This window comes from Trachypithecus francoisi, unplaced genomic scaffold (genome assembly GCF_009764315.1).
Source record: "Trachypithecus francoisi isolate TF-2019V2 unplaced genomic scaffold, Tfra_2.0 Lachesis_group13, whole genome shotgun sequence".
NCBI classification, from domain to species: domain Eukaryota; kingdom Metazoa; phylum Chordata; class Mammalia; order Primates; family Cercopithecidae; genus Trachypithecus; species Trachypithecus francoisi.
This window is the reverse complement of record NW_022681458.1, coordinates 75,868,754-75,891,510: the sequence shown is the minus strand read 5'-3', so window position 1 is coordinate 75,891,510 and position 22,757 is coordinate 75,868,754. Positions and strand designations below refer to the sequence as shown.

At 35.7% G+C, this 22,757-nt stretch overlaps 1 protein-coding gene across 2 annotated transcripts in view; it reads right to left on the bottom strand.

The window, feature by feature from the left end:
• Positions 1-22,757, bottom strand: part of SCN7A (sodium voltage-gated channel alpha subunit 7) — a 92,552-nt gene that overhangs the window by 42,644 nt on the left and 27,151 nt on the right. For both annotated transcript variants that reach the window (XM_033231247.1, XM_033231245.1), the window contains 5 exons: positions 20,998-21,204; positions 20,658-20,727; positions 17,320-17,461; positions 12,124-12,330; positions 2,411-2,507 (listed from right to left, as the gene is read on the bottom strand). In XM_033231247.1, coding sequence (XP_033087138.1) covers positions 2,411-2,507; positions 12,124-12,330; positions 17,320-17,461; positions 20,658-20,727; positions 20,998-21,204 — 723 coding nt within the window. The remainder of the gene's footprint in view (positions 1-2,410; positions 2,508-12,123; positions 12,331-17,319; positions 17,462-20,657; positions 20,728-20,997; positions 21,205-22,757) is intronic.

Sequence of the window (22,757 nt, the reverse complement as noted above, 5' to 3'; positions counted from 1 at the left end):
ACAGAGTGAGACTCTGCCAAAAGAAGGAAAGAAAGAAAGAAAGAGAGAGAGAGAGAGAGAGGGAGAGAGAGAGAAAGAGGAAGGAAGGAAGGAGGGAGGGAGGGAGGGAAGGAAGGAAGGAAGGAAGGGAGGGAGGAGGGAGGGAGGGAGGGAGGGAGGGAGGAAGGACGGAGGGAGGGAGGAAAGTTAAACATTCACAAATTGTTTTAAGTTCTAACTAATAGGCAATTTTGACTTTTGCATGCAAAGGGAAATGTGAAGATAGAATTCTGATATGGAATTCAAAAACAGAAATATTCTATCCTAATAAAAAACTGAATGAAGGGAAACCCTCTCTTGGGCAACCCACTTTCTCAGCATAAGGAAGCGCTCTCTCTCTCTCCTTTCTTTTTTGTCTGTTAAACTTTCTGCTCCGTAACCCACTTCACGTGTGTCCATGTCATTAATCATCTCGGCGTGAGACAACTAACCACAGCCTTGCATCCCCAGGATGAAACCGACTTGATCATGGTGGATAAGCATTTTGATGTGCTGCTGGATTCGATAAAAACAAGCAATGGGAAAAGGATTCCGTATTTAATAAATAGTGCTGGGAAAACTGGCTAGCCATATTCAGAAAACAGAAACTGGACCCCATCCTTCCACCATACACAAAAATTAAATCAAGATGGATTAAAGACTTAAATGTGAAACCTAAAACCAGAAAAACCCTAGAAGAAAACCTAGGCAATATAATTCAGGACATAGGCATGGGAAAAGCCTTCATGACTGAACACCAAAAGCGATGGCAACAAAAGCCAAAATTAACAAATGGGATCACATTAAATTACAGAGCTTCTGCACAGCAAAAGAAACTATCATCAGAGTGAACAGACAACTTACAGAATGGGAGAAAATGTTTGCAATCTATCCATCTGGCAAAAGTCTAATATTCAGAATCTTCAAGGAACTTAAACAAATTTACAAGAAAAAAACAACCCCATCAAAAAGTGGGCGAAGGACATGAACAGATACTTCTCAAAAGAAGACATTTATGTGGCCAACAAAACATATGAAAAAAAGCTCATCATCACTAGTCATTATAGAAATGCAAATCAAAACCACAATGAGACACCATTTCACGCCAGTTAGAATTGCCCTCATTAAAAAGTCAAGAAACAACAGATGCTGGCGAGGATGTGGAGAAATAAGAACGCTTTTACACTGTTGGTGGGAAGGCAAATTAGCTCAACCACTGTGGAAGACAGTGTGGCGATTCCTCAAGGATCTAGAACCAGAAATACCGTTTGACCCAGCAATCTCATTATTGGGTATATACTCAAGGGATTATGAATCGTTCTACCATAAAGACACATGCACACGTATGTTCATTGCAGCGCTATTCACAATAGCAAAGACTTGGAACCAACCCAAATGCCCATCAATGACAGACTGGATAAAGAAAATGTGGCACATATACACTATGGAGCACTATGCAGCCATAAAAAAGAATAAGTTTATGTCCTTTGCAGGGACATGGATGAAGCTGGAAACCATTATTCTCAGCAAACTAACACAGAAACAGGAACCAAACACTGCATGTCCTCACTCATGGGTGGGAGTTGAACAATGAGAACACATGGACACAGGGAGGGGGCCATCACACACAGGGGCCTGTCAGGGGGTAGGTGGCAAAGGGAGGGAGAACATTGGGAAAAGTGCCTAATGCATGCAGAGCTTAAGACCTGGATGCTGGGTTGATGGGTACAGCAGATCACCATGGCACATGTATACCTATGTAGCAAACCTGCACGTCCTGCACATGTATCCCAGAACTTAAAGTTTAATTTTTAAAAAAAATCTGTGTGTGAAAAAAAAAAAAAACTGAATGAATTAAATTTCCTCTATTGTGTTCATGCTTGGCTGAGTTAGACAAAAGAAAATGAAGCAAACTGTGTATTAGAAGAAAAATGTAGGGACATCCCTCAAGAAAACAAATATGGAACATAGTTGAGAACATTGTGACTTATAATGTCTAGATTTACATGCTTTACAAATTAATGCCTTTTGATACTGTCCATGATAAATAATTATTGGTTACACATAAAAATATAGAGATAAGTCTAGAAAGGACCTTGAGATATTAATGTTACATACCACAACCTCTATTTTTAGTCACAATTTAATATGTCAGTATGTTTTTAATGTTAAACAAAGAAAATTATTTGGTACTCTTTGGTCACTCTTTCCAATGTTTAAAACACCATGATTCTGAAATTTCTATGCATGGCTTATCCTAATATTCTCAAATATTTCTTAAATTTTTGTTGTATTATCGTCTAAGATTCTAAAGAAATTGCTGAATTTCTTTAAAAGTGAATTTTATGAGTAGTACCTTCAATAGTGAATGTCTAATTATTTAGTACTTTACCTTCCTTATGTCTGAGAGTAGCATCTTCCAACACATCCAGTGATGTGTCTGTGGAAGGTGGTGACCTTTTCTTCATTTCTATTTGTATGGTCTTGGCCTGAAAAGGAATTTGATGGTTTAATACTGGCATCCTCTCTTTGCAGGTCCAAGACTATAAGAAGGTGCACAGCCTTGCTAAAAACTCCAGTTATTCTCCTGGAGCCTTTTCTTTTTATTAAATTGATACATAATCATTGTACATGTTTGAGAGGTATATGTGGTATTTTCATACATGCATACAATGTGTAATGATCAAGTTGGGTTAATTGGAATGCACATCATCTGAAACATTTATCTTTTTTTGTATTGATAGCATTTCAATTCCTCTCCTATAGCTATTTTGAACTACATAATAAATTATTAACTAAAGTCACTGTACTGTTGAACACTAGATCTTATTCCTTCTATTTAACCATATTTTTGGTACCCATTAGCTAACCTCTCTTCATACCCCCTCATACATACCCTTTGCAGCCTCTGGTAACCACCAATAAACTATCTACTTTCATGAGATCCACATTTTTAGCTCCCACATATGACTGAAAACATGTGAAATTGGTTTTTCTGTGCCTGGCTTATTTCACTTAACATAACCTCAAGTTCCAACCATGTTGCTGCAAATGACAAGACTTTATTCTTTTTAATGGCTGAATAATATTCCACTGTGTTTATACTACATTTTCTTTATTCAGGTATCCATTGACAGACACTTAAGTTTATTCATATCTTGGCTATTGTGAATAATACTGTGACAAACATGGAAGTACAGATATTTCTTCAATATGCTGACTTTCTTTCTTTTGAGTACATACCCTGCAGTGGGATCCCTGAATGATGGTAGCTCTATTTTTAGTTTTTTGAGGAACCTCCATACTGTTCCCATAGTGGCTGTACTAACTTACATTCCCACTAAGAGTATTCCAGAATTTTTGGGTTCTATCACTTGCCAATCTTTAGGCAGTTATTAAACTGATTTAGGAGTTCTTAAAATTAAATAAAATTTTATACTGTGAGGTCTGAGATCAAATATTAAAGGAGCAAAGACCATGAAATGGTTGTGGTATGATCCATATTTGACAAATAATCCAATATATAGTTTAGGATTATTGCAAAATATTCAATCAGGAAACATACTACTAAATAATAACAGAGTATTTTTCTAACATCTTAAATTTTGTTAGGATAATGTTAGCTTTATAAATTTGTAAATGATCTTGATAAAATAAGAAATTGTTTGGCATTGTGATAATAAGTCTTGAAGAATAACAAGCAATGGAATGGATTTATAAGGGTTGTCTTAGACCATGTATGATATTAAATGAGTAGGACAGGCATAATTCTGTAAGAGAATTACTTATTTCTGTTTATCATGTCTCTTGAATAATGGTTTTAAGAGATCTTCTGCTTTACTGATCTTGCATTGGTAAGATAGTTAAAGGCTTTGTTGTAGATATTACAAGTTCTATGCATTCATAAATCTGAGGAGTGTGACCATAGGTGTTTCCAGTGATCAGATGTAAAATGGTATTTGAATTTAAATGTTAAGAACTAGACAATGGATGGATGATATTATACTATAGTGATCCCCAACTGTTTTTACATTTGACACATGCAAAGGATGACACTATCTGTGTATTTGTTAACTTGGGGTAAATAGGTAAAGGCTGCTCTTGAATAGAGTTAACTGACACAGGGGCTGCCACTGCCCCACCACTGAGGGAGTTAATGGTTGAGGCTTGCCAATACCCAACCCAACATTCTGGCTGGCAAGTTCTGCTGTGGTATATCTTCAATGGTATAATAGATACCCTGAAAATCATTACATTATTTCACTATCAGTCAAGCCTCCCGCAATTTCACAAATACTACAGCTAGAGGAGGATAAAGCCAGTCATACTGCATACTGGGTTTCCTCAGACCGATGACAGACTCTGCAGGTCTAAGTTCCAGTTCCTCTTTTTTTTTTTTCCCCCAGTAGATAAAGTACATGAACAGACACTTCCCAAAAGAAGGTATACTGTGGTCAACAAATATATGATAAAATGCTCAACCTCAGTAATCATTAGAGAAACAAAAGTCAAAACCACAATGAGAAATTGTTTCCCACCAGTCAGAAGGGCTATTGCTAAAAAGATCAAAACAAACAAACGAACAAACAAAACAGATGTTGGTGAGGTTGTGGAGAAATTGGAATGCTTGTACACTGCTGGTGGGAATGTAAGTTCAGTCACTGTGGAAAGCAGTTTGGAGATTTCTTAAATAACTTAAAACAGAGTTAACATTAAAGCCAGCAGTCCCAATACTGAGTATATACCCAAAGGAATACAAATCATTCTATCAAAAAGACACATTCATGTTTATGTTCATCACAGCACTATTCACAACAGCAAGGACATGGGATCAATCTAGATGCCCATCAACAGTAGACTAAATAAAGAAAATGTAGTACCCTGGAATACTATACCACTCAAAAAGAAGAACAAAATCATGTCCTTTGCAGCTTGATGAACATGGATGCAGCTGGAGGCCATTATCCTAAGCCAGTTAAGGCAGAAACAGAAAACCAAATACCATATGTTCTCACTTGTAAGTGACAGCTAAACTTCGTGTGCACATGGACATTAAGATGGGAACAATAGACATTAGGTACTGGGGACTACTAGAGGGGCAAGGCTAGCGGGTGGGCAAGAGTTGAAGGACTACCTACCAGCCACTATGCTCACTACCTGGGTGATGGGATCATTCCTACAGGATCATTCCTACACCAAACCTTGGTGACATGAAATTTGCCCATGTAACATGTGCACATGTACCCCCGAATCTAAAATAAAAGTTGAGAAAAAAAAAGAAATTTTTAAAAAAGTAATCTAAAAGTTCAAGGTGTGGATGGGTGTGGTGACTTACGCCTGTAATCCCAGCACTTTGGGAGGCCGAGGCGGGCGGATCACGAGGTCAGGAGATCCAGGCCATTCTGGCCAACATGGTGAAACCCTATCTCTACCAAAAATACAAAAATTAGCTGGGCGTGGTAGGGCGTGCCTATAGTCCCAGCTACTTGGGAGGTTGAGGCAGAAGAGTCGCTTGAACCCGGGAGGCGGAGGTTGCAGTGAGACCAGATTGCACCACTGTACTCCAGCCTGGCGACAGAGTGAGACTCCTTCTCAAAAAAGTCAGAATGTAAGGGTTAGATTTTTGTTGTTGTTGTTTAAACTATGCTTATTCTAGAAACTATTTTTAGCTGAACTATAAGCTTACATAAAATGTAAGTTATAATTTATGAAATTTCAAATTTTCATGACATTAAAAACCAATAGAAGTAATTTTTTGTTATTAAGATCTGGCAGGGATTTCTTATATGTGTATCTCCTAAAGACGATACTGTGAGACATAGTGAATAATATCCTTGATTATATCCTTAATGGAGAGGAATTAATTACTCTTCATAGAGCTGTTTCAGATAGGGACAATGTTTGTTGGAATTGCATTAAGAAGTAATTCAGTAAAGATAATTGTCCAGGGTGGGGAATGGGGAATAAAGTACGTGGTAATAATACTGTTGCTGATATCGTCAGTGCTCAATTATCTACTAATTTGGCTTCAACTATGAATAGATTTTAGAATATGAAATGAATAAACCACATGTCTGCCTAGTAAAATATTTACCTTGATTGAGCTTCTTATAAATATTGAATAAATGCACACACATTGGCCAAATACTAAGGACATAGCTATTTTACAATGAAAATTGAGAGGACTGTTACTCAACACCCTTCCTCTATGGGATATTTAAGAGCTAATAAGGGCATATGCCTGAACTTTTGACAATCCAATATTAAAATTAAACTGGAAAAGGTGGCTAGGATTCTTTTTCTCAAAACTAGTTTAAGTATTTTTTGGAGCAGAAGTAGTAATAAGGAAGAACTTAGTCACATGTCTCGCATTTATCTGAATATCTGACAAGTTTGTCATGAACTCAGGGTTACTCTTTCCTGTAGCCATGCTGGCCTTTTTAATTCTCTGACTCACCCTGCCCACTCCATCTATTTAGCCTGGACACGTTCTTCACATCTCAGCTCAAGTGTCAGTTTCTCATAGAAACCTTCTCTGACTCAGAGAATCCTTTATAAAAGGCCTTCAAAGGACCATGTCTCTCTGTTTTATTCCACTTACCCCAATTTCCTTTAATTTATTAAAGAAGAGAATAATAGAGCGAACCACCGAGTAACCAATATCCAGCCTCAACAATTACTAATGATCTATTCTTCCTTTTTCATTTATTCTTCACTCTACTTATTTTCTGAAATATTTATTTTAAATGAAATTTCAGAGAGAATACACTTTTCAGATAAAATATTAAAAATATAAATAACACCATTATCATGATTAGTAAAATTAGTAATTCCTTAATATTAACCAATACTCATATTATACCCAATTCATTACTCAAAAACATCATTACAGTTGATTTGTTCTAATCAAAATACAAACAAGGTCCAAACATTTTATATACTTGGCAGTTTTATCAATTATCTTGTAATTTAATGTATTTTTTCCAACATGATTTATTTTGTAAAGATTCTGGGTTGCTTATACTTTAGACTTTTTCACACTCTGTATTAGGTAGATTGTATCGTTTCAGTGTAATTTAATGTACTCCTCTCTCTCTTATAGTCTCTGGGGGAAAAAAAAGCAATTGGATCAAGTCGCTTATTAGACTTAACTCAAATTTTGGGAAGAATATATTGTATCTGGTATTTTGTGTTTTCTATTCCATAACAGCAAGAAACACATAATTTATTGTCCTTGAGATACAATTTAGTGTTTATGATAATTTGATAGTCTATCTATCCATTAGACCATTAGCTTCATGAAGATAGACACTCTATTTGTGTTTATTAAAACTTTTTATATCCAGTGCTTTGTACAATTGTCAATCATGTTTTAGTTAGATGAATTATGACTATCATTTTAAATGTGGCAAATATTTTTTTAAAATATTTGTATTTCTACAATTTTATATACATGATTATCTTTCTGAGATTTTGCCAGTAGTTGACAATTCATAAGAAAGTTTCACCTGCAAGGAATGCTACTGTTTCAGCACTGAGCCTCCGGAATGAGGAAGTGAAGTGGTAAATGATGGATTCTATTCCTCAATGTTGTGAAATCAAATATCAGTGAGTATAGATCAATCTCTGCAGCTGGAACTCCTCAATGAGGATTAAACTCAAGAATTCATGATGGTACTTATCATATGTCTGATGCATATTTGACCCTCAATAAACATTTTATGTGACTGCTATCGTCACTTTTATTATTCTTTTAATTATACCTAAATAGAGTCAAAGACAAGAATTTTATGTTGCTGGGTGTTTCTCTGTTGGAACAGCCATGCCTTCTTGCGTTTGCCTTCTTGTGTTCTCTATAATTAGTGACTGATTATTTATTAACTTTATTACCATGAATTAAATTTTATAGTGTAATAATATAAACATTTTAATATCTTGTATAATATTATGGCTAGTTCTACATTTCCCACTTTGGAGACTGAACGTCAATTTTCTAATGTGAAATACTGAGATAATTCTAATATGTCAAAGGGTTGCCACAGTAGAAAGGCAACAATGTATGTAAAAATTTAGCATTGAGTCTGAAACATAGTAAATAAGCAATAAATGTTGCATGATATTAATGTTATTATATTGTTATGAGATAATTCACTTCTAAAATGTGAGTTTATTCAATCTGATTTTTTCCATAAAAATCAAGTGTTCTTAATATAGACTGCTGAGTGCAATAGTTTGTGTAAAAGCTCTCTTCAACATGATCCATAATATTGACATTTCATAATAATTTTATTAATACTCTTCATAATGTTTTTCAGTTGCTTAGTATAGTGTAAGCAATGCTTAGTGCCTTACATGCATTTATTTCATTTGGACCTCACTACAACTCATAAGACAGGTACTTTATATACATTTTACAGATAAAAAAAGCTGAAGTTTGGAAAAGCTAACAAACTGGGCAAACATCATTCATCTATTAAGTAGCTAAATTGGGCTGAAATCCACATTTATCTGACTGCAGAGCCGTGCTTTCGGCCCATATGACCAACAGCTTTCCTATAATGTGAGAATATGAAGCACCTGAGCAATATTCCAGCAATTCCAGCATTGGAATTGACATCTCACTGGTTTGCAATCAGATCAGTGATCTGTAGAGCCCTCAATTTGTTCCATTTTACATTATTTTTTCCTGTTTTTGTATTTATAAATAAAAGGGGAAAATTCTTGCACAAATAGTGTATACTTTTACTTCCCAGAAAATTCTGCTTGATAAATGTTCTAGGAATCTTCCAGGAAAAGAAACTGGTTATGGCCGGGCGCGGTGGCTCAAGCCTGTAATCCCAGCACTTTGGGAGGCCGAGACGGGTGGATCACGAGGTCAGGAGATCGAGACCATCCTGGCTAAGACAGTGAAAACCCCGTCTCTACTAAAAAATACAAAAAACTAGCCGGGTGAGGTGGCGGGCGCCTGTAATCCCAGCTACTCGGGAGGCTGAGGCAGGAGAATGGCGTAAACCCGGGAGGCGGAGCTTGCAGTGAGCTGAGATCCGGCCACTGCACTCCAGCCTGGGCGGCAGAGCAAGACTCCCTCTCAAAAAAAAAAAACAAAAAAAGAAAGAAAGAAATGAGTTATGATTAAAATTTTTTTAAAAAATCAGAAAATGTGATCCAGAGCAGAAAAATGAGTAGAAATATTGTAAAACTGGGAAATATCCAAGTTCTTCATAAGCAGAGTTAATAAAACATTTCATCTAGGATCAGAGAAGTATTGTTACATTCTTGGATACAATTGAGTGCAGCCATAAGCCCTTAAGATTGTGAAATACCTCTTGAGAACAAATTACACATTCAACATATCATTCAAACTCTAATCACTCAATCTGAAGGACCCCAGACTCATTTCTTAGAAACAGAAAGCTTTTGAAATTTGTTTTTCTGTGGCTTACTCATATATAATGGGAATACTCAATAGCCGTTTTTACACATGTTTTCTTCACACAGTCCACAATTGCTTCTTGTTCAATGGTATGCATGCTATGGACAAAAGTAGCTATCGAGTCATTCAGTATGATCTTACATCATGTTATTCAGATCCCACTTTTTGGTACAATAGCTTTCTAAAGTTTCTTGACTGGTGATGACTTAATAAAAGGGTTATATACAGGGGAGTTAACATTTCCCTCTTTGACTTAGTAGGGATGTTTGGTATTAATGTACTTTACTACATATTCCACTTCGTGGGAAAGTGTATCTCGGCCCTTTACTTTTCCCCCTTGTCTTTTTATGCTCTTTATGAGAGAGTCCTGGGTACGGCTCCTCTCCACTTTTTGTTCTCTGGCTCAATGTAGACCTTTTTCCCATTTACCAGAAAGGTAGTTCAAGGAAGAGACGTGACATTGCCAGGTCCTGCAGAATATTAGAAAGCTACTTCTGGTTGCTTTCTTCCATCTGGTCCCTTCTTTAAGCACACTCATGCACAATTTAGATTTTTAAAGACAATTTTCCAAAACTTCCTTAATGCTACTTCTGTCAATACTTTCAAATTAATAGACCAAAGTTTTTGCTATGAGGCTAAATAATCTGAAAAAAATATTAAAGCACAACACTAAGGTAGTTGAAAATTACAGTAAAACATTGTTAGGTTTTATTAATCTGGATTTAATTATTTCAGGAATAAAATAATTCCCTGTACTATGATACATAGTGCATTTCCTCTGGGAAGAACTAGAAAGCCAAAAAATTAATTTTATTTCTGTCTACAACTTCAGTACTGTAATTTTATCCATCCTTTTAGTACTTTCTAATTTCTAAATTATGGAAGATTCTGTCACTTTTGCATTAACACCAGATATTTTTCAAAGTTGTAGCAAAAGCAAGCTCTCTTATTGAAATTTTTTTGATCTTCTGATTACACACAGATATAAACATCTATTAGAAGTCAATGTACTCCAAGACCTTAAAAAGACACCTCTAGCACTGTGATTTTAAGAAGCATAAAAAAAAAGAAAAGAAAGAAAGAAACCATGTCATTTGCAGCAACATGGATGCAGCTGGAGGTCATTATCCTAAGTGAATTAACCCACGAACAGAAATCTAAATACTGCATGTTCTCACTTACTAAATGGGGAGGCTCAGCACTGGGCACACATGGACCTAATAATGGGAACAACAGACCCTGGGGACTATTAGAGGGGGAAGAGAAGGGGGAAGGCAAGGAAGGGCTGAAAAACTGCTTGTTGTTGGGTACCAAACACTACCTGGGTAATGGGATCATTTGTACCCTAAGCCTCACTGTCACGCAATATACCCATATAACAAACCTCCCCATGTAGCCGCTGAATCTAAAAGTTGAAATTTTGAGATATGTTTCATAAATACCTAGTTTATCGAGTGTTTTTAGCATGAAGGGGTGTTGAATTTTATCGAAGGCCTTTTCTGCATCTATTAAGACAATCATGTGGTTTTTGTCATTGGTTCTATTTATGTGATGGATTACATTTATTGATTTACTTAGTTTGAACCAGCCTTGCATCCCAGAAATGAAGCCAACTTGATTGTGGTGGATAAGCTTTTTAATGTGCTGCTGGATGTCATTTGCCAGTATCGTTAGACTGGATAAAGAAAATGTGGCACATGTACACCATGAAATACTATGCAGCCATAAAAAAGAATGAGTTCATGTCTTTGCAGGGACATGGATGAAGCTGGAAACCATCATTCTCAACAAACTAACACAGGAACAGAAGACCAAACACCGCATGTTCTCACTCATAAGTGGAAGTTGAACAATGAGAGCACATGGGCACAGGGAGGGGAAAAATCACACATCAGCACCTGTCGGGGAGTAGGGGCAAGGGGAGCGACAGCATTAGGAGAAATATCTAACACAGATGACAGGTTGATGGGTGTGGCAAACCACCATGGCACATGTATACCTGTGTAACAAACCTGCACGTTCTAGACATATATCCCAGAACTTAAAGTATAATAATAATAAAAAGATGCTCTAATAAAGCAACTATTTAAAATTCCAAAAAACGTTGAAATTATAAAAAATTTAAAAATTTAAAACTACATAGAAAAATAAAGACCACCACCATCACTAAGAAAAAGAACTAAAACCCAAACAAAAAAATATCATAGTATGAACCCAGGAGGCAGAGCTTGCAGTGAGCTGAGATCGCACCACTGCACTCCAGCCTGGGCAACAGAGTGAGACTCTGTCTCTAAATAAATAAATAAATAAATAAATATTTTTTAAAAATCATAAGTGTGGTAGATTATTTGCAAAAATAGCCGCAGATTTCCTTCTTTTTATTTATACCCTTAGGAAATCCCTTTCCACCTTAACTCTAACCTTGGCCATGTTACTTGCTTTACCCACTGGACAATAACAAAGGTGACACAAGCAGAGCCTTAAAGCACTTGGCATTGGTGCTTGCTCCCCTGCTGTTTTTTGCAATCTGTGACCACCATGAGACCAGCGATGAACTGTCTCAACTAAGCCTAAGCCATAGAATCATGAACAAATAAATGGTTGTTGTTTCAAGATAAAAAAACATATATATATATATACACACACACACACACACACACACATATATATACCTCATCTGTTTCATTTCCTTCTTGAAGTTCTTTTCCAGTCTGTTGAAATTTTGGTTCAATCTTCTTAGATGTTTTACCAACTCTCTGCTTTTCTTCTTCATAGGCCGTGGCAAGTATGCCTAAGAACAAACTTGCCATATAAAAGGAAAACCAAAAACTTACCACAACAAAAAATATCATGTAGACTTTCCCAGATGCATAAAGTATCTAAGGAAGGTAGAAAGTAAGGCAAAAGAGTAAAATGTTATTTATCTTCCGTGATTCTCCTATTTTAAAATAAAAGGCAAAATTTTGTTAGGAAAATAATGTAGCCATAAATGGAATGCAATCATAAGACTGCTTAAGCACTGGCTCCACCTGAAGAAATAAATGAAAATCTTTTGAACTTGAGGCATGCATGTGAGATATAAAATATATGCTGTAAAACCAAGGGAAAATTAGTAATTTAACTAACTCAGGGTATTTGATTTTTATGTGTTCATTGATAGAGAAAATACATTTGAAATAATTGTCATCTCTCGATATAGAAACTGGACAGCCTCAACATGGAAAGTTGTTTTCTTTGCAGAAGCATCTTTAAATATATGAAGCTTAACGAAGTCAGAGAATGTTTGGAGATTGTTTTTTTCCCATTATTACTTTATGGAAAAATCACAGCAAAGTAAAAAATTAGTCTTTATAAGGAATGGAGAGCAGAATTATTTCTTTGCCTGTCAGAGTATCTACTTTGGTGAAGAATCTTTAGACAAGCTACATGGGGAAGTCAAATTACCCATTTACATGAAGGCAGTGCAGTGGGTGACATTTATGGATAGCAAATTACAACATTTTAGATTGCCAAACACAGCACTGACTAGCTTTTTATTTCATAATAACTGCCTAAGACAGATCAGAACATTAAAAGATTTAAAAAATTATAAGTAGAGCATTACAAATATAAAATATTAACCATTGATTTAACCTCATTGATCAAAAGTACATGAGCAAAATTTAAGAAAACAAATGAGAAATTAAATTAACAGAAAAGTATTATCTACAGAAAATATTGTGTGGATGTAACAGTCAAGAATGTTTACAGATTAATAGAAAGTTCAAACATTCAATGAGAAATAATTTCTTGACCTAGTGTATATTTGTCTTTAAAAGTATTTTTAATAAGCCCTATTATCACAGTGAGTAAACTATTTAGGACTGGTTAAATATTTTGTCACTGAAGTACCTGTTATTTACTGTAGTGCATTCAGCAGTCAGGAACAGCTATTATAAAGTACACTGCAAACCCCACCTCTACTAAAAATACAAAAAAATTAGTTGGATGTGATGGTATTTGCCTGTAGTCCCAGTTACTCAGGAGGCTGAGGTGGGAGGACTGCCTGAGCCCACGGTGGTTGAGGCTGCTGTGAACCATGTTCACACCACTGAACTCCAGCCTGGGTGACAGAGTGACACCATCTCTCAAAAAAAGGAAGTACCCTTCAGGCCATGCACATCAGTAAATAGAGTTGGTTCCAAGTATTCATGGGTTCCATTTCTGTGGATTCAACCAACCATGGGTCCAAACTATACATATTAAAATTTTATCTATATTGAACATATAGACTTTTTATCTTGTTATTATAAATGATACAGTGTAACAACTATACAGTCTCATACCATATAAAAACATTTAGGTCAATGACCAGCAGCATACACAACAGTGATCTCAAAAGATTCTAATGGAGCTGTTCTATATAGGTATATCAATTTTTTGGTTTTTTTATACTATGTTTTTACTGTATCTTTTATATGCCTACCTATACAAATACTTAGCATAGTGTTCCAATTGCCTACAGTATTCAGTATAGTTACATGGTGTGCAAGTTTGCCGCCTAGGATCAATAGGCTACATACGCTATATAGCCTAGGTGTATAGTAGGCTACATCATCCAAGTTTGTGGAAGTTCACTCTATGATGTTCATACAATGATGAAATCACCTAATGACACATTTTTCAGAATGAATCCCTGTCATTAAGTAACACATGACTGTATTTACATAGCGTTTACATTGTACTAGGTATTATGAGTAATCTCATTTAACTTACACAGGAGATAATTTATACAGGAAGTATGTAGGTTATATGCAAATTCTATGCCATTTTACATTAAGGAACTTGAGAATTCATGGATTTTGGTATCCACCAGAGGTCCTGTAACTGATCCCCCATGGATACTGAAGGACAACTATACTTTATGTTTATTATCTTATTCAATATTGCTTTCAATATACAGAAGACAAATGGAAACTAGATAGGGAAAAAGCTACCAAGATCTCACAGTCTATGAGGGAATGCCTGAATTCAGAACTTTTGCTCTCTCCACTATATAATTCTAGCGGAGCATAAAAGCATATGCTGTTATTAGCATAAAATGGTATATAATTTCTAGTTTTATTACATTTTAGTTTGAAATAGAGGCTAACTGTGACCTCTATTTCAATGCTTTTTATGAATATAAAATGAAACATTATAAACGAAGATCTTAGCACATCCCGAGTTCCCAATAAATATTAGCTATACTATAAACATAATTTTGTTCCCTGAGGGTTGATACTGTTTTGTTCATTTCTGTACCCACAGCATACCAGAATACTTGGATAAAATAAATATATTTTGAATTAATGGAAAACAATAATCTCCAAAACATACACTATACTCTTTGGGAAGAATTGCTAAATTTCCCTATTCATAATTAGTTCAACTTAAGGCAATGTTCAGGGTACAAATCTAGACAAAATCAAAACAAACTCCATCTACATTAGTCAGTAAAATCTTGGAGTATACTATTCACAATAGCAAAGACTTGGAACCAACCCAATGTCCATCAATGTTAAACTGGATAAACAAAATGTGGCACATATACATCATGGAATACTATGCAGCCATAAAAAGAATGAGTTCATGTCCTTTGCAGGCACGTGGATGAAGCTGGAAACCATCATTCTCAGCAAACTAACACAGGAACAGAAAACCAAACACCACATATTCTCACTGGTAAGTGGGAGTTGAACAATGAGAACATATGGACACAGGGAAGGGAACATCACACACCGGGGGACCTGTTGGGCGGTGGGGGGAAGGGGAGGTATAGCATATAGCATTAGGAGAAATACCTAATATAGATGACAGGTTGATGGGGTGCAGCAAACCACTATGGCACATGTTTATCTATGTAACAAATCTGCACATTCTGCACATGTATCCCAGAACTTAAAGTATAAAAAACAAACAAAAAGTTGCAGTACAATAATGAAGATCCCGAGAGCCCTAACAGCAGGACACTTCCAGACTGGTTCCCTATTTCTTCGGTAGAGGGAAAGAACTATCTTCAAACAATTGCTAGTGAGAAAATTAATTCATACATTTTGGGGGTAATAAGTGAAGAGCAAAACGTGTATTATCATAGCACATACAGTGATAAAGCCCATACAAATTCACTTATATTTTTATTAAAGTTCCATTAAGCATTCTATGTGTAGATGCTGAGAAAGCAACAAAAATTAAAATAAGACAAAAATTCTTATTTTTTTTCTCAGATAGATAAAAAGTTAGCAGGTAGTTTCTCAGGCAGTTCGTCTCTAAGTGGGAAAATAGCTGGACAAGCAACTAAAACACCACAATCTGAGGAGAGTACAGTGGCCCGTGGCATTCCATGTAGGATGTGCCTTACTCCTACACTGGGCTTGGGGAAAAGCTCAAAGGAGAAATCATGGTTTCACAGCATAAATTTGAAGCATGAAACTGAAGGCAGATAGGAGGAAACTTAAATTTAGGGAGAGGGTATAACATACATGGAAATATGACATTACGAGAAAAGCTCATTTAGGAAGCAGCAAACCTTTTAAATAATTAAACAGAGAGCATATATTAGAGTACGTTAAGAAATAAATCAGGAGATGTAGGCAGATGAGACCTTGAAGGGCACTATATATCATGCATATAGAGTTGGAACTTTGGCCTATGGGAATTTGAAAAACACTGACGGATTTTTTAGAAGAAGAATAACATGATAACATTATTTTAGAAATAAGAACCTCCTAGTGTTTTGGAGAAAACACTGAATCTTATCAAAGAGACTGGAAATACCAATGGAGGTACCAGTCTAACAAAATTACAAAAATATAGTTTGCGTAAAAATGTCACTTGCAATATTTTCTTTACTTTTACCAAAAATACAATTATGCTGCATGTATGTTTGGTCTACTTGATTTCCATTTAACAATATATTATGAAACTCTGTGCCCCAAATATATTACTTTAGCCTATCATCATTGATGACTCATATATACACATATATTGTCCAAAATTTATCAAGCCAACCAAAGTAAGCATGGACTGGATGTGTATGAATGTTTGTTTAAAAATAAAGAATGTTCTCCTTCAACTATAAATAACTTCAGAAGTTAGAGTAATGCTGCTTTGAAAATAACACTATTTTCTACTATGATAGAACTTCTCTTCAAAGAAAAACTGCATCCCCATTTTAATGAGTATCATACCTGAGAAACTATGACACATACATAATTAGTTATGAACACAGACTCTCAGAATGTTAATTTCAATTCTCATTACAGTAAGCCTTCTGTTATTGTAACTGGAACATGATTGAATATTGAACTGGATAAGAGGAAATAGAAGAACAAAAAGAAATAGGACACTGTATGTATTCAATAAATAATTGCTTAAAACATGGTAATGTCATAAATTCAAAATGTTTTAACTAAAGAATTAATACCTAGAAATGTACTTTATTTAGTGATAATCAAATGCACAATATCATAGGCTTTGAAACAAGACCATGATCTGAGATCTGGGAGGTTCAACTGCTGTAAATTTTGGGAGGCTACTCGACCTCTCCAAATCTTAGTGTCTTCATATAAAAAGCATACACACAAACAAACACATACAGTCTCTCTCTTCTCTCTCTCTCTCTCTCTCTCTGACCTTGTAGAATTGTTTCAAAGATTAAATAAGATATAATACACGTGGCATTGTGGCCAGCTTATAATTTGACATTCAGTAATTCTAGTTCTCTTTTCTTTTGTCTTCCAATTCTTCTGCATGTAAAAATTTAAAAAACTATATTACATTTGACCATTATCTTAGAAGTGAGGGCATGGTGCATTCCTAAGTACAGTACAGATTCTTTCTGTTCTTACCTGGTGATAAAGTACTTCAGGGTAATCCCGAGCCATTAACCGAAATAGGGCAAATAAGGCCCAGCCAAAACTGTCAAAATTTGTGAAGCCTCGATCAGGATTTATGCCAGCTTTTACACACACATATCCTTCAGGACACTGACTAAAGAAGACAAAGAAAAAAACCTGCTTACTGTTAGGTGACATTATGGCCAAATCATAACTACAGAACATCTGTCCTGAGTAATAGAGAACTCACTTTTCCACAGGGAGAGTAATGTCTTCTCCCAAACAATTGCCTGCTAAAAAGTCACACATGAGTTAGATTTTAAGTTGATACAGTGAACGGTGTTAATTAAGCAAAAATAAAAAGGGGCCTCAAAGTGGTTTTTGCCAAACCATTTTTTTCTATTTCTTTATTTTTTTCATTGACAAAGAGAAACTGTACATATTTGTGAAGTACAACATGCTGTTTTGAAATAGGTATATATTGTGCAATGGCAAAATGGAGCTAATTAACACATGCATACCTCACATACTTTTTTTGTGGTGAGAATACTTAAATCTATCATCTTACCATTTTTCAAGAATAAAATGCCGGCCGGGCGCGGTGGCTCAAGCCTGTAATCCCAGCACTTTGGGAGGCCGAGACGGGCGGATCACGAGGTCAGGAGTTCGAGACCATCCTGGCTAACACGGTGAAACCCCGTCTCTACTAAAAAATACAAAAAAAGCTAGCCGGGCGAGGTGGCGGGCGCCTGTAGTCCCAGCTACTCGGGAGGCTGAGGCAGGAGAATGGCGTAAACCCGGGAGGCGGAGCTTGCAGTGAGCTAAGATCTGGCCACTGCACTCCAGTCCGGGTGACAGAGCGAGACTCCGTCTCAAAAAAAAAAAAAAAAAAAAAAAAGAATAAAATGCCTTATATTAACTACATCATTACTACTCCAATATCAAAAGGGAAATATCTGAACATCAGAGTGAACTGATGGAAAATAGTACTGATAAAAATACAACTGCAATGGTTGAGGGTATAATTTTCAAATGACTTCATGTAAAGCCTGTAGAACCCATTATTTAAGGGTGAGAAAACACTTATTGCATCGATAATTTATAAGCAGTATTTGCACATGGGGAGGCAGATCCAATTAAATATTTATTTTATTTCCTTTCAGGGAGTCCTCATTATTTCTATCCACTTAGGAGCTTCAGTGCTGTGTTCCATGATTCCAGTGGTAGCCCAGTAAATCATGCTTCCCCTCTCCACACCCTTGTGTAGTTTTCTCTCATATTATTTTGGGTTTAGTCATGTTACTTGTTTTAGTTTTAATGGAACAAAGAGAAGTTTAAAAATCATTCGTGCAGTGGGACTTGCTAAATTGCTGACCCATAGTATCTGAGCAAATGAAGTTCTGTTGTCTTGTTGTTTTGGGATAATTTACCATGCAGCCAAGTATGACTGCTGCAGGTGAAAAACTGCATGACTTTCTTTTCTTGCCTTGAAATATACCATTGTATCCTGAATATCCATGACCACGTATGTATATCCAAAATGTATTTCAGGTCATATTTGAGCTTGCAATGTACATAAAAGGAATTAGCTGAAATGGGATGGGACAGATACAAAGAGATGGGCTCACCATTTGGATATGAGAATAGAATGGGAGCCCAGCAGGAGCGGGGCAAAAAAATATGTGCTGAGGCCGAGCACAGGGTGCATTGGCTCACACCTGTAATCTCAGCACTTTGGGAGGCCAAGGTGGGTGGATCGCTTGAGTCCAGGAGGTCAAGATTAGCCTGGGCAACAGGGCAAAAAGCCATCTCTACTACAAACACAAAAATTAGCCAGTCGTGGTGGCACATGCCTGTAATCCCAGCCACTTGCGAGGCAGAGGCACGAGAATCACTTGAACCCAGGAGGCAGAGGTTACAATGAGCAGAGATTGAGCCACAGCACTGCAGCCTGGGCAACAGAACAAGACTCAGTCTCAAACAAACAAACTATATATATGTATGTGTGTGATTGTGTGTGTGTGTGTGTGTGTGTTGTGTGTGTGTTGAGCAAGTGAGAAAATGTCAAAATCCCCTGAATGTAACTAAACCATATAACTCATGCTCTCCTCCCCCATGAGCCTTTTGTTAATCTGGGCACCAGAGTATAAGAAAGAGCTGAGTTTACAGATGGCTGCCAAGTCATCCCAGCTGAGCAAAGCAACAGGAGGGAATTACGTGAGTCACACACTGCTGAGAAGTGCCCTATTTCCCCTTTATGAATTATAGGACAATGAGACATGACAGTTTTGTCATCTCACTTAAGAATTATTTTGAAATGCTGATTTTAAGGATGAGGTTTTTATTAATGTAAATTATAGCCATAAAAACATATAAGAGATCAAATAAGTGAAATATCAGCATATCTTTTTAATTTTTTTTTTAATGGATGTGAGGCTTTCAGGGTTGCCCAGGTTGGCCTCGAACATGCAGCCTCGCCTCTTTGTGCACCAGGACAACCGGCCCGAGATATCGCGGCTTCCATCAGCATATCTTTCATATTTCTTTTCTCCCAAAACTTCTTTCCAAATGATAGATTTATATTGTCTCTCTTGGTCATTCTCACTAGCTCTGGAGCACTCTTGAAAACAGAAGATAAGAGCAGCACACCAACATGGCACATGTATACATATGTAAAAAGCCTGCACGTTGTGCATATGTACCCTAGAACTTAAAACATAATAAAAAATAAAAAATAAAAGATTCTTGTGTAATTCCCAGCTCTGCCATTTACTAGCTTCTTGACCTTGAAGAAATCATTGAATTAGTCTGACTATTGCTTTTTTTAATAAAATGGGATGAATAGTATTCCACATTGCATACTTCTGCTATGGTCTGAATGTTTGTGTCCCCTCAACATTCATATTGAAATTCTAACTCCCAAAGTGATTAGGAGATGGCGCCTTTGATAGGTGATTAGGTTATGAGGGTGAAGTCCTCTTGAATGTGATTGATATACCAAGAGAAAAGGCCTGAGAGAAACCTCTGGCCTCTTCTGCCACACAGCAAAAAGGCACCATGCATGGGCCAGAGGACATGCCTTCACCAGACACCAAATTGGCCCAGCACCTTGATGTGGACTTCATAGTTTCCCCAACTGTGAGTAATAAATTTCTCTTGTTTTTAAACCAACCAGTCTATGATATTTCATCAATGCAGCCTGAGTAGACTAAGACAACTTCTCAGTATTTTTTCGATGATGAAATGAGATAACACAATCAAATAGGAAGCAATAGTAAAAACAACAGTCCTTCATTAAGTACTATCAACAGGTGATAATGATTTAATAGAATAAATCTAATACCACTTACCCAGCATCTGTCCTGTTGCCACAAAGGAGAGCATATCTTTCTCCTTCCAAATAATAAAAGTTTTCTGTTTCTGAAAAATGGGCAAGAAATGATATTCTATATGTAATTATGAGTTAGCACCACATTGGAAATCTGTTTGGATCTCTGCAGAAGCTAAAATCCCTTTCCACAATTGTGAAGAAAAGAGCAAATATCCTTTCCTTTTTAACCTAACATCCAATACAAAAGCCAGGGCCTTTGGGAATCTAGCAAAATGTTGAGTGTTCAACATTTCTGGGAAGACTGCTTTGCCTTTAACAAAAGTTTCAATTTTTTATATACATGGCAAGGTGATTCTTACCTCGAATGTAATATGGGTTTCCAGTTTTGTTGTGCAGGGTTTCATTTTCATTCTCTTGGGGCCATCGAAAACATTTATGTTTCAGTTTGCCCATGAAGAGCCCCATCCCAATTAGAGAAAATACGCTCAGAAAAAACAGAGTGAGGATAATGACACCAATAAGCTTCTTCAAGCAGTGGGTCAGGACCCCTGCAAGGGACTTCAGACCTGGAAAGAGAAACATTTGCTTTTGAAATAATGTAATATCTTGGAAAAGCACTATTGGCAAACTTCTCCCATAGCAACTGCATACTCTGTTGAAATCAATAGTTTTATCTTATAATGTAGTTCTAATTATTTGGGTCTCATACATAAAGTGAATAATAAATCAAAAGTTGAAGTTTATGTATTACTGCTAATTTTTAACACCTAACAAAATAATTCAGACACACTATTTAAAATTAATTATTTGCTTTTTCTCTTTACAAAGAAAAACAATCTCCCTCTCTTGGTTATTGCTTGTCATACCAACCTCCAGTGTTTGTAAGCATAAATAAAGGTGTAAGGTTATAAATCAAAATTAAAATGTTCTTGAAAAAATAAACAGCTTGAAACAGTAGTATTCTATATTATTCTTTAATTGACTTTATAATAATTCAATTTTGTGAGCTAATTAAATAAAATTATGAAGAATTTCAATAAGCAAGAATGAGAATAACACAACTGTGATCTATGTAAACTGTATTTATAACAGAATACTAACAGAGAATTCAAACTTAAAACTGGCTTTATTTAAGGATATTCATTTTTCTAATTATAAATAATACATGCTGACTTCTGAAAGTAGAAAAGTAGAAAAAATAAAAATAACATAATCATATCTCATAGAATAAATTACTATTAACTTTTTTGTGTATAAACTTGCTTTCTTTCTTCCTCCCTTTTCTTTTTCACTTGCTCTCTTATTTGCTAGTCTGTGTGCATTAGTTTCCTAATAACTGCTCAGCACAATGATGAATAAGAATATACTAACTCTGTGATGTTAACTATGCAAGTAGTCAACATTTGTATGCTTTAGTTTCATAATTTTTTAAAATGGAAATAATACCTGCTTTCTATCTTATTGTGAGAATTGAAAACTGTTCTTTTGAATGACCTCAGATGATTAGATTTCTTGAGTAAAATATGACAGTGTTGAAATAAAGTCATTCTTGTGACTACAGAAATGTGATAATCTAGATTAAACATACAATTTTAATTTGACATAATTAAATATATGTTTATAGCCTTCTTTTGCCACTTAGAATTGTATCATTCTTTTTACTATTAGCAAATCTTTTCAAAGTATTGTACTAGATATATAATAGAACTTCGGTGTCAAACATACAACAGTGGTTTAGCGTTGATACACATGTTCACATTGTTTTTGAGAGATGTTGAACCAAAGTATAAACCAGATTATAAGCCTTCACTAAAACTGGAACATTTCAAAATATTTTTGGCAGCTTATTAGAAAAAAATTAAATCACTTCAATGTAATTTCCGTAGTTACTATTCCAAACTTATAAAATAGGTGTATTTGCACGGTGTGCTTATTTGGCAACGGTCATGACTCCTTAGTATATCTTTATACTGAATTTTTTTCCATATTGTTTTGTCAGAAATGTTTTTAAGAAGAGCAACTCTTAAAGAAAAATATATGTCTGTGTGTATATATATATAGATTATATATATATAATATATACAGATAGATAATTTCCATTGTATACCCAGTTTTTGGT